The following is a 25,007-nucleotide window of genomic DNA, read 5'->3' as shown; positions in this document are numbered from 1 at the left end:
CTGAATCCTCTCTTTCTTTAATCATCAAAGTTAATCTATTCATTTCTGCACAGTTTAATATTTTTTTTAATAACTTCCCCTTCCAGAGATATTTTCTCTGCTTTCCAATTTTGTGCAAAAACAATCCTTGCTGCTGTCATTACCTGTATAATGAAGTAAACATTTTCTTTACTAATTTTTTCTGGGAGGATACCCAATAGGAAGAGCTGTGATTTTAAATCAATATGTTGTTGTATCATTTCTTCTAACCATGTCTTCGTTTGGATTTTTCTTTTTCTTTTTTCTTTTTCCCTTTTTTTTTTTTGGAATATATTTTTATTTTGTACACAAACAAACATTTAATATATCATTCAACCCTTCCATGCGACATCTCGATGTTTTCTCCTTGACTTCCTCTTTTTGTTGTTTCTTCTATCTTCATTTTCTTTTAATCTGTTACAATTTTTCCAGAAGTACAATATTCTAATTATATCATTTTCTTACATAACTATTAGTTTACTTATCTATATCTTTTTTCTAACCAATGGTAAAATTGAATCCATACCTTAAAATATTCTGAATCCTCTCTTTCTTTAATCATCAAAGTTAATCTATTCATTTCTGCACAGTTTAATATTTTTTTTAATAACTTCCCCTTCCAGAGATATTTTCTCTGCTTTCCAATTTTGTGCAAAAACAATCCTTGCTGCTGTCATTACCTGTATAATGAAGTAAACATTTTCTTTACTAATTTTTTCTGGGAGGATACCCAATAGGAAGAGCTGTGATTTTAAATCAATATGTTGTTGTATCATTTCTTCTAACCATGTCTTCGTTTGGATTTTTCACTTCTCAGCTTAAATTGCATTTATAGTTGCGCATTCTGAGAGAGAGAAAAATATTTCTATGAATAGAATGAAATTTAAAATACAAAATTAAGTGCAGGTTTTGTTTAGGCTTTTTCTCTAAATGGCAAATAAATGTGGAATCAGGATAGAAGAAATGGACAAGAGAGGACTCATTAAAATGATACAAGCCATAAACTGTCCTCTGTGTAAAATTCAACAAACTACCTCAGAATCTTTAAATGCTGGCTTCCTTTCACTACAATCGTGATTTGCGCTGGTTCCGCTCCTCTCCAAAATACCCTTGGCCACGAGTACTTCCAGGCAAACAGTAAATGCCGAGTCTTCTTTCTCTAAGACACTACATTCTCCTGACATTCTTTGGAACCTTGCAATAAATCTCTCTTGGTGGGTCACAGTTTTTTCTTTCACACATTTTGCCCACATCTCCTGCCAGGACACTTCATCCACAGTCCCATGAACTGCCAACTGCCCTCTTCATTTCCTCCTTCTCAGCTGCCTGGGAAATGTGTTAGCATGAAAGAATACCCAAAGCCACAGTAAGTTATGAAGACGTTGCCAATGATGTAGTTGTGTCAGTAGGTCTGAAGACTCCAAAGGACTGGGGGAAATATTGAGATGGCTCCCATGTAATTAACACCTGCTTCTTTGCCCAATCTCTTTTTTAAAAAATTCTGTTTTAGTTTGGTACTTTTAATGATGTTTTTAATAGAAATTGATATCATTTTTAATATATTTTTAAACACTTCGTTGTAAACTACCCATAGACATTTGATTGTGAGAAGGGTGCAGAGATGGGTTTCAGCAGGTTCTGACCAGTTCTGGAGAACCGGTAGCGGAAATATTGAGTAGTTTGGAGAACCGGTAAATACCACCTCTGCCTGGCCCCACCCCCATCTATTCTCTGCCTCCCAGGTCCCAGCTGATCGGGAGGAAATAGGGATTTTGCAGTAACCTTCCCCTGGATTGGAGAGGGAATGGAGATTTTACAGTATCCTTCTCCTGCCACGCCTATCAAGCCATGCCCATCATGCTATACCCACCAAACCATGCCATGCCCACAGAACTGGTAGTAAAAAATTTTGAAATCCGCCACTAGATGGGTGGCTATATAAGTACCGTACAATAGATAGGTAGGTGCTGCATCACTAGATGGAACGCTCCATCCAGTACTCCCTTGACCAGTGGAGCACACTGATCAAAGTCAGTGCTCCATCACTGGCAACCCATTGACCAGGATGATATAAGGTCTCCTGCCTTGAGCAGGGGCTTGGAGTAGAAGACTTCAGAGGTCCCTTCCAACCCTATGATTCTAAGTTCTATAGATAGATGATAGATGGATGGTTGGAAGGATGGATGGATGGATAGATTAGATCAGGGATGTCAAACTTGATTTCATTGAGGGCCACATCAGGGTTGTGTTTGACCTCAGGTGGCCAGAGTAGGCCAGAGTAGGCGTGGCCAGGCTGGGTGTGGCCAGCGCAATGTCATTCCTGTCAGGGGTGACTGTGGTGGCCCGAGCACTCTGCCAGCGAAAACAGGCTCCTGAGCTCCGTTTTTGGCTGCCATAGTCTCCTGCAACCCTCTGCCAGTGAAAATGGAGCTCGGGAAGGCCCGTTTTCACTGGCAGAAGCATCGCGGACCAACCCTTCACTATTTCTAGAGTGGCCCCATGAGCCAGTTCTAATTCCCCCGCAGGATCCGGCTCCCGGGCCTTGAGTTTGACACCCCTGGATTAGATAGATAGACAAAAGATAGATAGATAGATAGATAGATAGATAGATAGATAGATAGATAGATAGATAGATAGATAGATAGATAGATAGATAGATAGGCAGGCAGGCAGGCAGGCAGGCAGGCAGACTCTGACCGACCGACTGACTGACTGACCAACTGACTGACTGACTGGTTCAAATGTGCAAGGAGTATAAATCCTTCCATTTCCTACCATCCATTCAGAGTTGAAGAAGCTTCTTGGATGAGAACCAAAATGTCTTCAAAGGAAAAACAGAAAGTCCAGTTGCCTCTTGAGAAAAGCACCTTTGGGATTGATTAAAACAGTATCTTTCTAGTCCAGTTGGTAGCTTCTCTTAACTTCCCCTATTTTTAAAAACAAAAAACAAAGGTAACAGGTAAATAAGAGTGGAAAATGGCTATCTCCAAACCAGCTTTCCTTAGACTGGCACCTTCTCTTTCTAATGGATTACAACTCCTATCGTTCCCTTGCAAAGAGAAGTGGATCCAAAGTTTATCTTCCCCCACCAAGATCAAGCCCACAGTTAACCATGTTGTGTAATAGCCTTGTGGTATAGAGACATTTGAGAAGGGCACTTCTTTTGTATTAGGGTTTGGACCAGGGATAGTATTCACTTACTTTCCCTACCAGTTCGCAAATGTGAGTCCACGCATGTGCACGGCCATCTGCGCATGCGCTTTGCGCTCAAAAACATGCCTGAATAGGATGGCATAGAGCTGGGCAGGCCCACCCGCGATTTCCGCTACTGGTTCGAGTGAACCAGTCCAAACCCGCTGAATACCACCTCTGGTTTGAACATTATCCCCTTGGCAGATTTCAAGAGGCAGTAAGTGGCAGAAGAGAATAAATTTGAGGTCTTGTCTCTGTACCCCCAGATTCATGTTTCCAAGGAAGCGACTTGCAATTCACAAGTGTTGGTGCCTTTTAATAAAAAATATGCCAGAAGGAAATCGGGCTACCAGGTTCTTCTGATTGGGTATCCCTGAGCCAGGTAGTCAACATCCATCATGTTCCTAAGTTATGCATTCGTCTCCTTCTCTTCTTGGATGAAGAAGGAGAGTGTGTGTCCTTCCTAATTTTTTTTTAAATTTTATTTTGTCACAACATTATATACAAGCACATACAATGAAAGGAAACAATAGGATAGGAACAGTAGGCACTTTGCACAATTGACATGGACTGCTTGAATTCCCTTTTAAAAATCAATACTTCTGTTTTGAAAATGTTTTGATTTCTGGTGGCTCAACTTAACAGTCTTTGCAAGCATCTCTTAATACTGCTTGGCTGGGAAATGGGTGTTTTATTACTTCCAGATGCAGTAGGGTTGTACAGTGTTGTATTCTCTTTTGTTCAATATACCATGAAACTTTTCATTCTATTTTTGTGTCTTAGCCTTATAGGCAATATTAGTTTTATTTTGTTTCTATCGCTATTTAAAAATTATTCAGCAGTCGCCATGACCAAGAGCTAATGAATATCACACCGCCCTGAGTCCTTCAGGAGAAGGGCGGTATAAAAATTTAATTATAAATAAATAAAATTATAAATAAATAAAACTTAAAATGCCAAAAGGTTGTTTAAATTATGATGGCAGTTCTAAGTTCATTTTTTGGGGGGGGGGGGGGTTGGGACTCTTCTAAAGTTAAGACTAACTTGCATTGATCGACTTTGTTTCCCTCATAGCAGTTACTAGGAGAACTCTCTGAGGTAATGCTTGAAATGATACATTTTTAAAAGATTTGGAGAAGATTGTTAATTAAGTGTGCTGGACTTCCTGATATCTTTTTTTCTGTCTCCACCCAAATCAGCTTCTTATAACTTACAATTATACCTATCCTATTCTTAAATTTCAGGGGAAGCATTGGTAGACAGAGCACATAAAAGAAGTACAAAGTCATAACCCAAAAACAATTCATTCATGACATGAGTAAAAAGAAAATGAATCACAGCTAAAACTAGTTTATCCCAACAATAGGGTCCATGACCATTTGCTGCGGCCAACTCGCCATGGCCAACTCGCTTCAGGACAAGTAAGGTAAAGGTAAAGGTTCCCCTCGCACATACGTGCTAGTCGTTGCCGATTCTAGGGGGCGGTGCTCATCTCCGTTTCAAAGCCGAAGAGCCAGCGCTGTCCGAAGACGTCTCCGTGGTCATGTGGCTGGCATGACTCAACGCCAAAAGCGCACGGAACGCTGTTACCTTCCCACCAAAGGTGGTCCCTATTTTTTCTACTTGAATTTTTACGTGCTTTCAAAACTGCTAGGTTGGCAGAAGCTGGGACAAGTAACGGGAGCTCACCCCGTTACACGGCAGCACTAGGGATTCGAACCGCTGAGCTGCCAACCTTTTGATCGACAAGCTCAACATCCTAGCCCCTGAGCCACCGTGTCCCACCATGTTAGGACAAGTAGCCACAGCCAATTTGGTGCAGGACAACTTGCTGCAGGACAAGTGTTACACTAATATCCAAGAAATGGTGGAACACAATCATTAAAGAAAGGATGCAAAAGGAGGGACAGAATGAAATGTGAATGGCAAAAATTAAAATATATATTTTTATTTATTTTAAATAACTAAGTAGAATTGTTAAAATTGGCCTGCAGCGAGTTGGCTGTGGTGTGTTGGCTGTGGCAAGTTGGCTATGGCAAGTTGTCCCACCATTACTTTTCACTCTATCAATAGAAGAGAATATTTGTAGCACAGGGATGTGGGGTCCTTTGTGTTCTCTGAGCTAGGTTGTTTTCTTGCAGATGTTTCATTACCCAACCATCAAGGCTGGAAAGGAGTGGGGTTGAGATATTCTTTGTCTAGACCAAGCAAAGCCAAGTCCAAAATTATTAGAGAATTTCTGGAAGCCTGGAATTCACCCAAATCAGCCATCCACAGACACATAGAGATAAACAACCTCTACATACTATTCAAAAGAGATAATCAAAAAGCTAAGAGACCACAACACCTGCTGGCTAGCAGTCAACAACCATTTAATGCCAAGCAGTAAAAAAATACCCCAGGCAAGGGTATTTGTTTATTTATTATTTATTTATTTATTATTCAAATTTGTATACCGCCCTATCTCCCAAAGGACTCAGGGCGGTTCACAGGCGTATAAAACATCTATATACAAATTAAAATAATCATTAAAAAACTTATTATAATGCCCAATTATTAAAAATGGAAATATAAATATTAAAACCAATTTAAAACCCCTATAAATTTAAAATCTAAGCCAGTCCTGCACAGGTAAATAAATGTGTCTTGAGCTCGCGACGGAAGGTTCGGAGGTCCGGAAGTTGACGGAGTCCTGGGGAGTTCGTTCCAGAGGCGGAGCCCCACAGAAGGCCCTTCCTGGGCGTCGCCAGACGACACTGCCTAGCTGACGGCACCCTGAGGAGTCCTCTCTGTGAGAGCGGACGGGTCGGTGAGAGGTATCTGGTAGCAGTAGGCGGTTCCGTAAATAACCCGGCCCTATGCCATGGAGCGCTTTGAAGGTGGTCACCAAAACCTTGAAGCGTACCCGGAAGGCCACAGGTAGCCAGTGCAGTCTGCGCAGGATGGGTGTTATGCGGGAGCCACGAGGGGCTCCATCTATCACCCGCGCAGCCGCATTCTGGACTAACTGTAGCCTCCGGATGCCCTTCAAGGGAAGCCCCATATAGAGAGCGTTGCAGTAATCCAGGCGAGACGTCACGAGTGCGTGAGTGACCGTGCATAGTGCATAGGGTATTACTTCCCACTTAGTAAATAAGAGCTTAATCAAAGGAACCACCAAGAATACTCCCACCAACCCTGACAGGACAAACTGTTGTCTATAAATAGAAGGCAAACCCCATTCCTTCTAGTACTGATAAAGTACTAGTATTTGGGTAATGAAATGACTGCCAAAAAAGAGTTCACTCAGGACCCCACACTATTCACTGTACTTCTCCATACCTTTTTATCCTACCCAACCATTTTACATTTCGTCATATCCATTCTCTGCTTTCTTTATAGCATTTTTTCCAATTCTGGTCTTTTTTTTTTTATAAAAAAGTTTTATTTTTACATTCATATCCAACAACTCATCCAATGTACAGTCATATAGAATTAGTTGCGCTTGCCCAGTCACCACCTCCTCCTTTTAACTCTCTTCCCTCTTCTACCTTCTGCTACTTTCCAGACCTTCCTCCCCTTCTCTTATCTACATCCTCTCCTCCTTCCACCCTACACCTTCCTTCTCCCTCTTCTACCCCTCTTCCTTCCTCTTCTCCCTCTTCTACCCTCTTCTCCTCTTTCCTACCTCCTACTCTCTCCTCCTTTTTCCCTCCCCACCATTCTAAATTGGTAGCTGGGCAGACCCGACCCTACATTAATTATATTTATACATCCAATTCTGGTCTTTTGAGTCCCAAATGGAAGTGAGTGAACATATGAAATTGCCAGAAACTTACATAATTATTCTGCATTCATGACAAAGAAATTTGATACTGATTTACGCGCTTGGAGTTATAGCCTGATTCGTTTGTAAAGACAACCTTGTAAATGGGTTCCTATTCTTTCTTTTTTTAAAAAAAAAAAAGAGAGTGTTTAAGAGATAATAACAGAGCAGATTGAACTTCATGGTTTCATTTCTTTGCCTTCCCCTGAAATTTGTAGAAATGAGTGTTAGTGTTTCTCTGGAGATGAGTAGGGTTGGATGCTTGACATAGCAAAACATCTGCTTGGGGAAATGCAGATTATTATTTTTTTCAAAAAGATTTGGAATTCATTCCCTCCACTCCCATTTTGGTAAATGAATCTTCCCTTCTGTTGTACAGAAACAAAGGACGGAGTTTTCTCCAAAGCAGCCAGACCCCATGCCTGCTGCTCCTTCACCACCGCAGATGCCGCTTCCGGTCCCTCTCCCTCCCTGTATCCCTGCTCCGGTCCCTGTTCCGATGCCAAAAGTCCCTGGGGCCATCAGCCGCCAGAGCAGCACATCAAGCGATGGTGGCCGGGATGGCCAGAGGCAAAAACTGCCACCTGTTGACCGTGAGTTTCTCTCCAGATTCATCTTTTGTTTCTTTCAGAATAACAGGATTTGGAAGGGACCTTGGAGGCCTTCTAGTCCAACCCCTTACTCAAGAAATGGTGGAACACAATCATTAAAGAAAGGATGCAAAAGGAGGGACAGAATGAAATGTGAATGGCAAAAATTAAAATATATATTTTTATTTATTTTAAATAACTAAGTAGAATTGTTAAAATTGGCCTGCAGCGAGTTGGCTGTGGTGTGTTGGCTGTGGCAAGTTGGCTATGGCAAGTTGTCCCACCATTACTTTTCACTCTATCAATAGAAGAGAATATTTGTAGCACAGGGATGTGGGGTCCTTTGTGTTCTCTGAGCTAGGTTGTTTTCTTGCAGATGTTTCATTACCCAACCATCAAGGCTGGAAAGGAGTGGGGTTGAGATATTCTTTGTCTAGACCAAGCAAAGCCAAGTCCAAAATTATTAGAGAATTTCTGGAAGCCTGGAATTCACCCAAATCAGCCATCCACAGACACATAGAGATAAACAACCTCTACATACTATTCAAAAGAGATAATCAAAAAGCTAAGAGACCACAACACCTGCTGGCTAGCAGTCAACAACCATTTAATGCCAAGCAGTAAAAAAAAATACCCCAGGCAAGGGGTATTTATTTATTTATTTATTTATTTATTTATTATTCAAATTTGTATACCGCCCTATCTCCCAAAGGACTCAGGGCGGTTCACAGGCATATAAAACATCTATATACAAATTAAAATAATCATTAAAAAACTTATTATAATGCCCAATTATTAAAAATGGAAATATAAATATTAAAACCAATTTAAAACCCCTATAAATTTAAAATCTAAGCCAGTCCTGCACAGGTAAATAAATGTGTCTTGAGCTCGCGACGGAAGGTTCGGAGGTCCGGAAGTTGACGGAGTCCTGGGGGGAGTTCGTTCCAGAGGGCGGGAGCCCCCACAGAGAAGGCCCTTCCCCTGGGCGTCGCCAGACGACACTGCCTAGCTGACGGCACCCTGAGGAGTCCCTCTCTGTGAGAGCGGACGGGTCGGTGAGAGGTATCTGGTAGCAGTAGGCGGTTCCGTAAATAACCCGGCCCTATGCCATGGAGCGCTTTGAAGGTGGTCACCAAAACCTTGAAGCGTACCCGGAAGGCCACAGGTAGCCAGTGCAGTCTGCGCAGGATGGGTGTTATGCGGGAGCCACGAGGGGCTCCATCTATCACCCGCGCAGCCGCATTCTGGACTAACTGTAGCCTCCGGATGCCCTTCAAGGGAAGCCCCATATAGAGAGCGTTGCAGTAATCCAGGCGAGACGTCACGAGTGCGTGAGTGACCGTGCATAGTGCATAGGGTATTACTTCCCACTTAGTAAATAAGAGCTTAATCAAAGGAACCACCAAGAATACTCCCACCAACCCTGACAGGACAAACTGTTGTCTATAAATAGAAGGCAAACCCATTCCTTCTAGTACTGATAAAGTACTAGTATTTGGGTAATGAAATGACTGCCAAAAGAGTTCACTCAGGACCCCACACTATTCACTGTACTTCTCCATACCTTTTATCCTACCCAACCATTTTACATTCATATCCATTCTCTGCTTTCTTTATAGCATTTTTTCCAATTCTGGTCTTTTTTTTTTTATAAAAAAGTTTTATTTTTACATTCATATCCAACAACTCATCCAATGTACAGTCATATAGAATTAGTTGCGCTTGCCCAGTCACCACCTCCTCCTTTTAACTCTCTTCCCTCTTCTACCTTCTGCTACTTTCCAGACCTTCCTCCCCTTCTCTTATCTACATCCTCTCCTCCTTCCACCCTACACCTTCCTTCTCCCTCTTCTACCCCTCTTCCTTCCTCTTCTCCCTCTTCTACCCTCTTCTCCTCTTTCCTACCTCCTACTCTCTCCTCCTTTTTCCCTCCCCACCATTCTAAATTGGTAGCTGGGCAGACCCGACCCTACATTAATTATATTTATACATCCAATTCTGGTCTTTTGAGTCCCAAATGGAAGTGAGTGAACATATGAAATTGCCAGAAACTTACATAATTATTCTGCATTCATGACAAAGAAATTTGATACTGATTTACGCGCTTGGAGTTATAGCCTGATTCGTTTGTAAAGACAACCTTGTAAATGGGTTCCTATTCTTTCTTTTTTTTAAAAAAAAAAAGAGAGTGTTTAAGAGATAATAACAGAGCAGATTGAACTTCATGGTTTCATTTCTTTGCCTTCCCCTGAAATTTGTAGAAATGAGTGTTAGTGTTTCTCTGGAGATGAGTAGGGTTGGATGCTTGACATAGCAAAACATCTGCTTGGGGAAATGCAGATTATTATTTTTTTCAAAAAGATTTGGAATTCATTCCCTCCACTCCCATTTTGGTAAATGAATCTTCCCTTCTGTTGTACAGAAACAAAGGACGGAGTTTTCTCCAAAGCAGCCAGACCCCATGCCTGCTGCTCCTTCACCACCGCAGATGCCGCTTCCGGTCCCTCTCCCTCCCTGTATCCCTGCTCCGGTCCCTGTTCCGATGCCAAAAGTCCCTGGGGCCATCAGCCGCCAGAGCAGCACATCAAGCGATGGTGGCCGGGATGGCCAGAGGCAAAAACTGCCACCTGTTGACCGTGAGTTTCTCTCCAGATTCATCTTTTGTTTCTTTCAGAATAACAGGATTTGGAAGGGACCTTGGAGGCCTTCTAGTCCAACCCCCTTACTCAAGCAGGAAACCTTAAGCCGTTTCAAACAAATGGTTATCCAATCTCTTCTTAAAAACCTCCATTGTTGGAGCACCTACAGTAGTGGGCAAAATTGTGGAAACCTTTTGGGGGAAGTGTATTTTTGAGGTTTGATGGCTAATAACACCACTTTTCTTTTGGAGTTTCAAGATAATTCTATTCCACTGCTGGAATAGCCCAGACCTTAACCCAATTGAAAATCTATGGAGCCGACTAAAGAAACTTGTTAGTCAGAAGCGTCCCAGCAATAAAACCCAGTTAATAGAAGCAATCCTTCAATCATGGTTTCGCATTATAACATCTGCAGAACTAAAAGACTTGGTTCACTCCATGGGAAGACATTGTAAGGCTGTAATTCATGCTAAAGGTTACCCAACTAAGGATTAACTGACATGGTGGTAATTTTTGCATATCTTGTTTTTTCTATGGTGATAATTTTTGTGTATCTCGTTTTTTCTACGTGTTTCACTTTTCTTCTTTATACTGTAACTGCTATTCTAATAGCAAATCCGTTATAAAAGTTATTGCATTACATTCTTGATTAAATTATCTTTCCATTGATATATAATTTTATGGTACTACTCCCCCCAAAAAGTGGTGTTATTAGCTAGTTTTAGAAAATACATTTTTCCCAAAAGGTTTCCACAATTTTGGCCACGACTGTACAGCTTCTGGAGTCAAGTCGTTCCACTGATGATAGAGAGGAAAGTCTGACAGACGGAAAGAAAATTCTTTTCCTTTCCTTTCCTTTCCTTTCCTTTCCTTTCCTTTCCTTTCCTTTCCTTTCCTTTCCTTTCCCTTCCCTTCCCTTCCCTCCCCTTCCCCTTCCTTCTTTCCTTCCTTCCTCCCTCCCTTCCTCCACAACTGAATGTCATCCAGAAAAAAGTTGCTTTTTAAAAAAAATGACATTTACAGGATGTCTGCTTCGTTTAAAAGCCAGATTCCTAATCCTTGTAATAACAGGGAGAAAACACGATGATCTCTGCTAGGTGCATGATTAATTTTTACCAACAGAAGGAAAGCAGAAAGATTATGTTTTAAACATTTAAAAAAAACATTGCCTAGACTGTTTTTCCCACTCTTGATATTTGCATGACTCCAGAACTTTGTGGTTATTCTCTTACTCCCTGGCTTCAAAAAGCAATATACTTTTGGAAATGAGAATTTTTCTTATTCCAAATTCAGAAAGGCATAATAAAAGTAGGCAGACTTGGCCAGTTTTACAGGTCATGGCACAGAGAAGAGGATAACATTGTTTGATTTTAATGTAAACCTATCCAATTCTCATTTTTTAACTTGGGCATCAATAAAATCCCAACTGCACAGGCAATTTGATGTTTGATAAACGGTTTACAACTGAATGCACGTGCACAAAATTTAGAGAAAGGAACATACAAAGAGGGGCATATTAGGGGAGAGTGTGCAGAAAGACATTGTGTAACAAGGGAAGATGATTAAAAAGAAATGCTGATGCAGTACTCAGCAGTGCATGGAATAAAAGACATGCGTGCCAAGATAATGCACATACTAATATCTGTTCAGATTTTTCTTTTAAAAAACCCCACACAAACAGATATGAAAACAATACAGGTATGACTTGAGATTCAAAACCCAAGCATGATAAAACTTGGCAGACATGTTCATTCCTTTGCAAAATGGAGCACGTAACAGTTCGTCTTTCCTTGCGCTCATTCCAATCGATGGGTACTCAGATGCAGATAAATACTGTAGGTCAGAGGTGTTAAACTCAAGATGCAAAGCCCAGATCTGCCCCGCAAGGTGCTTAGATCTGGCCCACGTGGCCACCCTGGAAACAGCGAAAGACCAGCCTGCAGTGCCTCTGTCAATGAAAATGGGCTCCTGAGCTCCGTTTTTGGCTGCGACAGCCTCCTGCAACCCTCTGCCAGCAAAAACAAAGCTTGGGAGAGCCCTCCCGAGCTCTGTTTTCACTGGCAGAGGGTTGCAGGAGGCTATCGCAGCCAAAAATGGAGATCAGGAGCCCGTTTTCACTGCAGAGTGCTCGGGCCACCATAGGTGCCCCCGACATGAGTGACATCGAGGTGTTCACACCAGGGGTGGGTTCTACTTACCTTTACTACCGGTTCGCATTGTGCTGCACGCGCACTCTTCTGCGCACGCGCACGCGCACTCTTCTGCGCATGCGCACTGATGAAATTTGGGTCAGCGGGCGGAGCCTGCCACCGGTTTTACTATCGGTTCCATAGAACCAGTCCGAACCGGTGTGGGCAACCCACCACTGGTCCACGCCCACCCCAGCTTCCCAAGGTCAACCACAACTCTGATGCGGCCCTCAATTAAATTGAATTTGACACCCCTGCTGTAGGTCAATAGTTCTCAACCTTTTCTTCACCACGGACCTCCCCCTCCAAAGATTTAACTCAAGATTTAAATCATAACATTTCTTCAAGCCTGCATGGACTCCCTGTGATGACATCACACTCTTCCCCCAGGGGTCCATGGACCACAGGTTGAGAACCATGGCTGTAAGATGTTTCTTTTCCTTTGGATTGATCTGACCTTGTCCGGCATGGAGTATTGAATGTGAATCATTGACTTGAATCTCCTCCAGTTCTCTTGCTTTGCTTTCCCTTCCCAGGAAGGAAATCTCAGATGGAGGAAGTTCAAGATGAACTCATTCACCGTCTCACCATTGGTCGCAATACTGCCCAAAAGAAGTTCCAAGTGCCACGCTCCAGTGCCCCCGTAGTCAATATCAACTACGAATCCTCTCCCGAAGACATTAAAGTTTGGCTACAGGCCAAAGGATTCAACTCAGTGTAAGTCCAAAAGAGTAACCAGCTCTTTTGCATTAACCAGAGCTTCAAACAGCTGTATGTATACTTAGACCAGTGCTTCTCAATTATTTTCTGTCATGCCCCCCTAGGAAGAAGAAAACATTTTTCGCGCCCCCCGCGCGACTGTAAATAGTATCATTATTAAAAAACAGCACTGGCTTAGACAAATGACTTTGGACCTGAGGGATATAATGTGAAACTGATTTTATTTTGAGTTACATGAAGATGTAATTGCATTGTTTCACAATATGATTAGGAAGTTATTGCCATGTAGGAGATGACCAGGCAGAGACTGAAGGAGGGGTCAAACACGTCATCAGTCATGAGTCCCTGCGTGCCTTTCTTATCTCTCGCTCGTTTCCCTTTGACCGTTAGTAGTTCACATTCTTGTAGAGAGCTTAAACTTGAAATAAATTTTTATTCTCATTTGAACTGTCTGAATCTCCTGATTTCCCCGGTTTTTGACATTTCATTTATTTTGTTATTTATTCATCAAACAAAAATTACAAATTGGAATGAATAAAATGAAAAAACTAAAACATGACAGGGACAATAGGCCCATTAGTGCATTTACGCATGCCCCTTTAGGAACTTCCTAAATATGGGATGATGTCTAAATGCTGTCTGAATCCAATTTTTGTCGTTCCCAATTAGCTTGGCTAATTAAGACATGGAATAACGAATTTTATAGCACAATAGCATCTGAAAGATCACAGGGTCCTTCCTTGCTTCTGTTGATTAATTAGCATCTAATCTCTCAGATGTAAAAAGGGCCATTGCTCATACGTTATTACTACTCATGCAGGACCGTGAACAGCCTTGGAGTTTTGACTGGTGCACAACTGTTTTCCCTCAACAAAGACGAACTTAAATCTGTGTGCCCAGAAGGCGCCCGAGTCTACAGCCAAATTACTGTTCAGAAAGCAGCACTAGATGTAAGTGGTGAACACGTTATTCTTCTACCCACACTGTAGCACAGGAGATGGTCATCCTGGGCAAAGAAATGTTTGTGGAGGGAAGTTCACTCTTGATAGAGAGTTGGGTGGCATTTAAATTTAATAAATAAATAAAGGAGGGTGTTTGCCTACCTTAGACCAGGGAGCAAGAAGCCATCTGCATGTGGGAACCCATCATATTTGGGGGGGGTTTAAGGGTTCTAGGGCTTTAAGGGCAGAGGTCTCTAACCTTGGCAACTTTAAGACTGGACTTGAGCTGGCTGAGGAATTCTGGGAGTTGAAGTCCACCAGTCTTAAAGTTGAGCTGGCTGAGGAATTCTGGGAGTTAAAGTCCACCAGTCTTAAAGTTGAGCTGGCTGAGGAATTCTGGGAGTTGAAGTCCACCAGTCTTAAAGTTGAGCTGGCTGAGGAATTCTGGGAGTTGAAGTCCACCAGTCTTAAAGTTGAGCTGGCTGAGGAATTCTGGGAGTTGAAGTCCACCAGTCTTAAAGTTGAGCTGGCTGAGGAATTCTGGGAGTTGAAGTCTACCAGTCTTAAAGTTGAGCTGGCAGAGGAATTCTGGGAGTTGAAGTCCTCCAGTCTTAAAGTTGCCAAGGTTGGAGACCCCTGCGTGTAGGGTATTAATGGTATTGGTGTGGAAGGAGTCAGGATTTTTTTCCCATTTTTTCAGGGGCGGGATAAAGGTTGAAGAAGGTACGTTAAGTTTTGGAGAGACACTCATGTTACTCCCTCCCTCAAGAGAGCACTCATTTTAGAAGTCTTGGAGGTTTTAAAGCTGCCTCCATCCTTTGCAGAGATGAAGACAACCTTTTATATATATATACTTAATCATCCACTTCGAAGGCTGAAAACATGAGGTGGGCTGGAGGTGCTTTAGAGACAGCAAGTCCACAATCGGCAGATATTGATTTTTAGCCTATGTATAATATGAATTTTCAATGTATAATGATAGTAAACTATGGTTTAGTGTTGCATCCAAACCAGCCCATTGAGTCATAGGCTTAATTATCATACTTTTTGCTTGAGAACAGGGGTGTAATACTCAAAGGGATGAGATCTGGCCCACAGGCCCACCCTGGAAACAGCAAAGGACTGGCCAGCAGTGCCTCTGCCAGAGAAAAACGGAGCTCAAGAAGGCTGCGCGTGGCCCTCCCGGGCTCCATTTTCGGCCATGACGGCCTCCTGTAACCCTCTGTCAGTGAAAACGGAGCTTGGGGAGGTTATGTGCGAACTCCTCGAACTCTGTTTTCATTGGCAGAGGGCTGCAGAAGGCCATCGCAGCCGAAAACAGCCCAGGTGGGCTGAAAACAGAGCCTGGATGAGTGACGTTGAGCTGGCCACGCCCACTCTGGCCATTCCCCCCCCTCGGGCCTTCAAGGTCAAACACAACCCTGATGCGGCCCTCAATGAAATCAAGTCTGACACCCCTACTTTAGAGGTTTAATAAAATTAAATTTCCAGGTGTTAATGGCTGTGGAGAGTCTCAATCATCAAGGTCATGGTTGTCCCAAAGACGTTTTTCCAAAACGCAACTGGACTTTCTCGGTGTTTTTTTTTCCTCTGAAAACGTTTCAGAGAAAGTTCAGAAGAAGCTTCATGGATGAGAAGCAAAATGTTTTCAAAGGAAAAACAAAAACAAAAACACAAGGATGTCCAATGGTCTTTTGGAAAAGCACATTTGGGATTTCCAGGTTTTGTACCATATACCGGATTTAGCTCACACACACACATACGTTTTGTCTATTCCTACAGAATTCCAGTGAAAGTTCCGAACTGCAAGAGATCATGAAAAGGCGGAAGGAGAAACTCAACGCCGCTGCCACTGATTCAGGGGTCGAATCTTTTGATGAGAGCAGTGGTCACTAACAGACTCATCTACAAATATTTTGTGGTTTATTGTTGAGTGGGGGAAATGGTTGTTCTTGGCATTGTTCCATCATGCTTTGTTTTAGGAAGCCATGAGGGGGAAATGTCGGGGGATTGTCTCTATTTATGTAACTAGGATATCATGCCATTAAGGGAGCATGCAATTGGGAGCCAAGAGGGAGGATACAATTGCTGTTTCGCCTCTCCCTTGACGGGGGAAAAAATACAGAGAAGAATATTCCCTGGAGGGGTTCCTTAACCAGGCCTCCTGAGAGAGAAATTCATGCTTTGCTCATCTTTTTTCCACAGCCTAGCAAAGTCACATTGCAATATTTTTTTTTTGAGTTGCCCTCGGACTGAGCCATCTGATGAAATGTGTTGAAATCTGCAGTCGAGCAGAAAGTCCCAAAGGCGCGATCCGGCCAGCGTTGATTCTCTTGTCCAGGCCCCGTTGAGTTCAACAGCAACAACCCAAAAAAAAAAAAAAAGTGAAACCGATATTTAAAATGTCTGCCATTGAAATCAACAGGACCGCAAAGGGTTTTATGATGGCACAACATTCCTTTGATTCATGCCATCCGTACGGTTTGCCATAATTATGGACTGCGGCTTTTCTTATCTTCCAGCGCTTAAGATTTCCACATTTATGTAGAAGTTCCCAGATGTATTTTTTAATTATATGATCAATGACCACGCTAATCTTACAAGCACAGATTAAACTCTTCTAACGGCATCATGTCATGATTTCTTAATGGAAGTGTACATAGCAATGTAATTTATTCTGCATTTCAATTATTGGTCTGTTTTTTGGGGAGGGATAAGTACGAATCAAGGAAAACACTAATACAATAAACAATAGCACAAATTTTAAAAAGTAGGGGCGTTTAGTTCTTATTTTGATATCCATGTGGTAGTTCACAGTATTATTTCTTAATAGTATTGCATTTTTTTTTAATTTAAAAAATATATATTTCACTTCACCAGATGAAAAGGAAAAGGGGGGAAAAGGAGGGGGGGAAGGTGTTTATAAATGTTTTTTTAAAAAAGCTACAAAATTCCGTCTTGATTTCCAATTTAAATCTTTTTTAAAATATAGCCAAAATATTCCAGCAAATACAGGAGTATGATTTTTTTTTTCTGTGCAAAATGTTCTTTTCTGTCACGTGGCACATCAAGGCAAAATAGGGGGGGGGAAATGTGTCCGTTGACCAACTTAGATGAGATGTATTGATTTTCATGGTGCCTTTTTTTTTTCATGACTCCTCAAAGTCTGCAATAAACACTGATGTACGTGAACTGATGTACGCGAAGTGTGTTTGCATTGTCTGTTATGAGAAAGAGGATGCGAGTTTTTCTTTTGCATTCCAAAGAACAGGTGTCTTTTTAAAAAATAAATAAATAAACCATCAGCAGAGAGCGATGGAATCATCCCAAGGTAGTTCTACCGCTTCACAAGTTTAAAAACTTCTTTCTGCTTTGTACAAAATGTTCCCACTCTCCGCTCAGAAGGCTCTGCTTTTTAAGGATCCCTCTAATGTACCTGCTAGAAATCAGTGTTTCTCCAACTTAGAATACAATTGGAATAGAGCTGGAAGGGACCTTGGAGGTCTTCTAGTCCAGGGGTCCCCAATCTTTCGGACTTCAGGGACCACTAAATTCATAATTTTAACTCCCGCGGACCACTAATATGATCTGCCTAATGACCGGCTGGGTGGGTGTGGCTAGGTTGTCATGTGACTGAGTGGGTATGGCCAACTCAATGTCACTCACGTCGAGGGGCGCCTCACCGGCCTCTACTCACCCCTCCCCTGCCAGCCACTCCTCGCCTCCCCGCCCGGGCTCCTTAGGGTCCCAACAGGAAGCAGTTGTTGGAGCTAAGCAGCTACCATGAATAAAGTTGGCAAAACAGCTCAGTTCAAATTGGATCTTACCGAGAAGGGGGCTTAGCAGAAGCACGTCACTGAGGACTAGGAGTATAGGCTTTCCAAGCAGAGGGAAGACCTGTGAGAGTGCAAGGCCAGGTACCCGCACCTGGAGGCTCAGTGGGCTGAGATGGACAGCCAGTTCCAGGCCATGGTGCAGTCCCCCTGGAACAAGGGCTTCCGGCTCTTCGCCACCAGCGGCACTTCCCTCCAGCCTTCGCCCAAAGTCCTGCACCAGGAGACTGAAGCAGATCCCAAGTCAGAATTTCTGGCCCCCTCTGACCTACACAAAAAGACCCCGAAGGGGGAGACTCTCTGCAGCAAGCAGGAGAATCTATGCCAGTGATGGCAAACCTTTTCGGCACCAAGTGCCCAAACCAGAACACACATGCGCACGCCAGCCATCTGGTCTTTGGGTTTTCGGCATGTGCATGCGCACTGGCTAGCTGGTCTTCGCATGCTCCAGAGCGTCGGGAACCCGACGACCAAGTGGCTGGCACACACATGCTCCAGCTTGTGCAAAGACCACCTGGCCGAGAACCAGAAGAGCAACTGGCGATGGCGTGCATGCCAACAAAGAGGACCCTGTGTACCACCACGGCCCTATACCATTTCAGACGAGTAGCTGTCCAGTCTTTTCTTAAAAACCTCCAATGATGAAGCACCTACAACTTCTGAAGGCAAGCTGTTCCACTGGTTAATTGTCCTCACTATTAGGAAGTTTCTCATTAATTCCAGGTTGCTTCTCTCCTTGATTAGTTTCCATCCATTATTTCTTGTCCTGCCCTCTGGTGCTTTGAAACATAAATTGACACACACACCCCTCTTTTTTGTGGCAGCCCCTCAAATACTGGAATACTGTTATCATGTCACCCCACTAGTCCTTCTTTTCTCTAGACTAGCCATACCCAAATCCTGCAACCGTTCTTAAATATGTTTTACTCTCCTAACCTTTAATCGTCTTAGTTCTTCTATGCACTTTTTCAACACTCAACATCATTTTTGTAATATGGCAACCAAAACTGGATGCAGTATTCCAGGTGTGGTCTTATTAAGGATTTATAAAGGAGTACTAATACTTCATGTGATTTTGATTCAATGCCTCTGTTTATACAACCTAGGATTGTATTGGCTTTTTTGGCTGCCACCGGACTCTGCTGGCTCATATTTAAGTAATCGTCCACTAGTACTCCAAGGTCCCTCTCACGCTTACTGTTTTTGAGCCAGGTCTCGCCTAATCTGTACTTGTAGCTTTGATTTTTCCTGCCTAAGTGTAAAGCCTTGCTTTTCTCCACATCAAATGTTATTTTGTTGGGTGGGACCTATTGTTCAAATCTGCTAAGATCCTTTTGGATCCTGACTTTAAACTTGGCAACTCGACAAGACCTAAGTTTAACTCACAGAATCATCTATTGTAATGTCCTTCCTGTCAAAGACTACTTCAGCTTTAATTGCAATAATACAAGAGCAACCAATAGATTTAAACTTAATGTCAACCGCTTTAATCTAGATTGCAGAAAATACGACTTCTGTAACAGAATCATCAGTGCTTGGAATACTTTACCTGACTCTGTGGTCTCTTCTCATAATCCCAAAAGCTTTAACCAAAAACTTTCTAATATTGACCTCACCCCATTCCTAAGAGGACCATAAGGGGCGTGCATAAGCGCACAAACGTGCCTACCGTTCCTGAGGTTTTCGCGGGTGTTTGTATGTAGATCTTTGGTTATTCGGGTTTTCTCCCGCGTAAAATTGGAAGTGTCTTGGCGACGTTTCGACGAAGTCTCATTCGTCATCTTCAGGCTTCAGCTTCGTACTTCTGGGAGCAATGTGTGACTGCAGCTGTTTCTTCCTTTTTAACTGCTAGTGGGGGTTTGAACTGATTGGGTGGGAGCTTGGCTGTGCTCTGATTGGATGGGGTTTTTTTGGTGCTCTGATTGGCTGGGGGTCTGTCCTCTTTGGGTGGGGGCTTGGTTGTGCTCAGATTAGTCTGAGCTGCAGGGGGATTTGAGCTGGTGAGCTGCATAGCTGTTGTTTGGCTTCGTGTTCGTGGTCGTGCTACATCTTCATAGTGGGTGTCAGTCTGCTGCATGTATGGATTGGAGGGGTTTGAAATGGTTAATGTTGGTCCAACACCTTAAAGCCACAGGACACGATATTGACTTTAAAAAGACCAGAACTATCACCAAAACTGAACACTTTAACAACAGAATAATCAGAGAAGCCATCGAGATAGAAAAACGCCCACACAGCATGAACAAACGAGATGATACCTCCCGCCTACCAGCCATTTGGAAACCTGCCCTTATTGACAAACGTGTCCCTAACAAGAGGAATGACACCAGACCCACACTCACGAGGTCCACACAGGATGTCACCACCACACATCCACCCAGAAAGCAGACCCAAACCCACACTGATCATGAAGCACGACCAAGGACCAGAAGCCAGACCGCAGCTGCAACATTAACCATTTCAAACCCCTCCAATCCATACATGCAGCAGACTGACACCCACTATGAAGATGTAGCACGACCACGAACACGAAGCCAAACAACAGCTATGCAGCTCACCAGCTCAAATCCCCCTGCAGCTCAGACTAATCTGAGCACAACCAAGCCCCCACCCAAAGAGGACACACCCCCAGCCAATCAGAGCACCAAAAAAACCCCATCCAATCAGAGCACAGCCAAGCTCCCACCCAATCAGTTCAAACCCCCACTAGCAGTTAAAAAGGAAGAAACAGCTGCAGTCACACATTGCTCCCAGAAGCTGAAGCCTGAAGTATATATATATATATATATATATATATATATATATATATATATATATATATATATATATAAATATATATATATATATATATATATATATATAGGTGGTTTTGTGCTCTGATTGGCTGGGGGTGTGTCCTGTGTTGGTGGGGGCTTGTTTGTGCTCAGTTTAGTCTGTGTTGCAGGGGGATTTGAGCTGGTGAGCTGCATAGCTGTTGTTTGGCTTTGTGGTCGTGCTACATCTTCATAGTGGGTGTCAGTCTGCTGCATGTATGGATTGGAGGGTTTGAAATGGCTAATGTTGCAGCTGCGGTCTGGCTTCTGGTCCTTGGTCGTGCTTCATGATCAGTGTGGGTTTGGGTCTGCTTTCTGGGTGGATGTGCGGTGGTGACATCCTGTGTGGACCTCGTGAGTGTGGGTCTGGTGTCATTCCTCATGTTAGGGACTCGTTTGGCAGCAGACTGACACCCACTATGAAGATGTAGCACGACCACAAAGCCAAACAACAGCTATGCAGCTCACCAGCTCAAATCCCCCTGCAACACAGACTAAACTGAGCACAAACAAGCCCCCACCAACACAGGACACACCCCCAGCCAATCAGAGCACAAAACCCCCCCCATCCAATCAGAGCACAGCCAAGCTCCCACCCAATCAGTTCAAATCCCCACTAGCAGTTAAAAGGAAGAAACAGCTGCGATCACACATTGCTCCCAGAAGCACGAAGCTGAAGCCTGAAGATGACGAATGAGACTTCACGAAACGCCGCCAAGACACTTCCAATTTTACACGGGAGAAAACCCGAACAACCAAAGACCTATATACAAACACCCGTGAAAACCTCAGAAAACATATATATATATATATATATATATATATATATATATATATATATATATATATATATATATATATATATATATATATATCTATATATATATATATATATATATATATATATATATATATATATATATATATATATATATATATATATATGGCCAGGGAGTTCTGGGAGTTGAAGTCCCCACATCTTAGCATTGCCAAGCTGGAGAAACACTGTGCTAGAGGGTTTTGAGAGGACTTGGAAAACATTTCACACTCCAAAGTCTTGAGTTCAGTGCCCTGTTTCAAGCTCAGAACAGTTATTTGAAGTTTGAGATGGGTTCACCTCACCTTAGGGGTCAGGTCAACCCATTCTGTTTCATTCTGAACTGAGTTTGAAATGGTCTTATTTTAAGGCTGAAAATGGAGCTGCTTCGAATCCAAAGCAGTTCCACATTTGTCAGAACCAGCCCTTGGCGAAGCAAAGAGGTCAAGATAGCGATCAGGTTGAAAAAGAGGTGGACAAAATAAGGGACCGAAGGAATAATCATCTGGTAAATATCTATTGAAAGAGGATCAGAGGTCACTTATATACGTTTTTGAATTTTGTTTTGCTTTTTTCCATCTATTGCATTTTTCTTTTTTCCTTACTCTTTTCCTCTTGCTCTCTCTTTAGATTTGTCTTTTTATCGTATTAAAAAAATCTTAATAAATAAAATACTTTTTAAAAATAGTGATCTTGACTCCCCAAGGGCTTGCCACTTTTGTGCATTCATTTGCTACTAACACACGTATAAATTTGAAGAGTTACAATGGCCGTCTGTATTCTTTCTATCCCCCCTTAATTCTGCAGGCAACCTCGTCATATCCACATTGGAGCAATTCCAATAAATGAGAGCAACCCATTTCAATTCAGAAGATTTTTGTGTACTTCTAATTATTTACATGTGACCCTCCAGTTACACTAGTAACACTATATATCAGTGATAGCAAACCGAACCAGGGGAACATCTTGCGCTTGTGTGCTCATTGCGGCCGTGCTCCGGAAAAGCCAAGCTTCTGGGTTCTAGCACAAATGTGCGCCTGACAATCAGCTGGCCGGCGTGGATGCACACACCGGTTTTCAGCACTGCCACGCACACAAAGGGATCGAGCTCTGGAAAAGCGCACCCGACAATCAGCTGGCTGGCGTGGATGCACACACCGGTTTTCGGCACTGCCACCCGAAGGACAGCTGATTGCCGTGCGTGGATGCATGCCAGAAACCCAGAAGACAAACAGGCAAGGCCGCGCGTGCCGGGTGACGTGGCCTTGCGTGCCACTTTGAGCATGTGCACCATAGGTTCGCCATCACAGCTATTTTTTATATTTTCAGCAGGATTCAACTAAGTATGGAGACTTGCACCCGGTTATTTGAAGAATCACCTTTTCCCAATTACATCTAACCAACTCACCTGAGTGGGAAGACCGGGTGCGTGTTACGGATCCCCTCTTCTTAAGGCAGTCCATCTTAGTGGGACCAAGGAGAAGGGCCTTTTCTGTGGTGGCTCCATCCCTGTGGAATATCATCCCTGAGGAAATATTGGCCCCTCACACTGATGCTCTTTTGAAAGACCCTGAAGACATGGTTTTGCCTCAAGGCCTAGAGGCCCCAGGGTGATATGGAGCCTATCAAGTGGTTTGTTTGATTGTTGACATTAGTTGTTGAGATGGGAATTTACTGGGTTTTGTACATGGAGTTTTATTTTTGTAAGCCACCTGGAATCGCCATGAGTGAGTTGAGAGTATTTTTTTTAAATTAAATATTTTTTTTAAAAAAATAGATACTATTTAAGAGTTTGACTCTTACGGGCTAAATTTTACACCACTGTGAGACTTTTCCCATGCTAAAGAAATAATTCTTCAAGCTTTTCCCAATTTGTGAAGATGTTTTGTTGTTGTTAGTTGTGAAGTCGTGTCCAACCCATCGCAACCCCGTAGACAACTTTCCTCCAGGCCTTCCTGTCCTCTACCATCCTCTGGAGTCCATTTAAATTCATGCCTACTGCTTCAGTGACTCCATCCAGCCACCTCGTTCTCCGTCGTTCCCTTCTTCTTTTGCCCTCAATCTTTCCCAGCATTAGGCTCTTCTCCAGTGAGTCCTTCCTTCTCATTAGGTAGCCAAAGGATTTCAGTTTCATCTTCAGGATCTGGCCTTCTAAAGAGCAGTCAGGGTTGATCTAGGACTGACTTGTTTGTTCACCTTGCAGTCCAAGGGATGTTAAGATGTGAAGATGTTAGCTTTCACAATTCTCGACAGGGGACCTGGCAAATAAGAATTGTGGAAACCCCTCCACGCATTTGAGAAGGCTGAACTCTTAAATGAAGAACCAGTTCCACCATCAAACGGAGCATCAGATTCCCCATCCGATGCCAGTATGAACAGACTGGAGCTGAAAGATTCCCTCCCTTTCAAGACAACTGCAAGATAAGAAAAGTCAGATATGTGTTGCCATCTCTCAACCGGAGGAAATTGGTAGGTGAGCGGATGCAAGGAACAAAATGCTCGTTTTGCAGAGATCTATGACACAGACACAATAGTGTCCCCACTTCTGTGTATGTGAGAATGCTGACAACATAACAGTTTATACACAATGCAGTGAGGAATCCAGAATGAATTTTGTAATTCAAAGCAAGTTTTGTGTCCTGCTGCCTAACCTGTGGTCAATATCATGCTGGCATATAACCTATTAAGGTCAGGGGGCTGGAGGCTTAAAACATACGAAGAACAGTTACAGGAATTGGATATGTCTATTGAAAAGAAGGACCAGGAGTGACATGATAGCGGTATGCCAATATTTGAGGGGCTCCTACAAAGACGAGGGGGTCAAACTATTTTCCAAAGTACCAAAAGGCAAGATAAGAAGGCTGGAAAATAATCAAGGAGAGAAGCAACTTAGAACTAAGGAAAAAATTCCTAATGGTGAGAGCAATCAACCACTGGAATATGTTGCCTTCAGAAGTTGTGCCTGCTCCATCACTAGAGGCTTTCAAAAAGAGTCTGGACAACCATTTGTCTGAAATAGTAAAGGGTCTTCTGCTTGAGAAGGGTTGGACTAGAAGACCTCTGAGGTTCCTTCCAACTCTATTATTCTATGTTCTATTGCTGAGGGACCCCAACATAAGATTCACTACATATTTGCATTCTATTTTTTCCACAAATTTTTTCACAACTTTTGAAAGTTCTCTTTAATTGTTCTGCCTCCTCTCCCCTTCTCCTCATTACTCAATCACATTCTACAAATAAAGAACAATGACTTTGATAAGGCTTGAGCAGATTTTGACAAAGATATTGAGTTTCTCCTATATTTAATTGATTCGTTGTTGTTTTTGCCCCTTAGAATTTTTCTCCCAAAAAAACTGAAGCTATCTGACGGGTGTTTTTCACAATAATATGAAGTGTGTGCAGTTTTACTATTCCAAAAATCTGTCAAACCAGATGCACCGAAAATAA

At 42.7% G+C, this 25,007-nt stretch overlaps 1 protein-coding gene across 1 annotated transcript in view; it reads left to right on the top strand.

Annotated features, from left to right (window-relative positions):
- EPS8 (epidermal growth factor receptor pathway substrate 8) overlaps positions 1-18,697 on the top strand; it is a 103,872-nt gene extending 85,175 nt beyond the window's left edge. The window contains exons 18-21 of the mRNA XM_058189998.1: positions 7,395-7,608; positions 12,973-13,153; positions 13,977-14,106; positions 15,880-18,697. Coding sequence (XP_058045981.1) covers positions 7,395-7,608; positions 12,973-13,153; positions 13,977-14,106; positions 15,880-15,993 — 639 coding nt within the window. The 3' untranslated portion in view covers positions 15,994-18,697. The remainder of the gene's footprint in view (positions 1-7,394; positions 7,609-12,972; positions 13,154-13,976; positions 14,107-15,879) is intronic.
- Positions 18,698-25,007: the final 6,310 nt, after the last annotated feature.

Source organism: Ahaetulla prasina, chromosome 7, assembly GCF_028640845.1.
Source record: "Ahaetulla prasina isolate Xishuangbanna chromosome 7, ASM2864084v1, whole genome shotgun sequence".
Classification (NCBI taxonomy): domain Eukaryota; kingdom Metazoa; phylum Chordata; class Lepidosauria; order Squamata; family Colubridae; genus Ahaetulla; species Ahaetulla prasina.
This window is presented reverse-complemented; position numbering and strand designations above follow the sequence as displayed.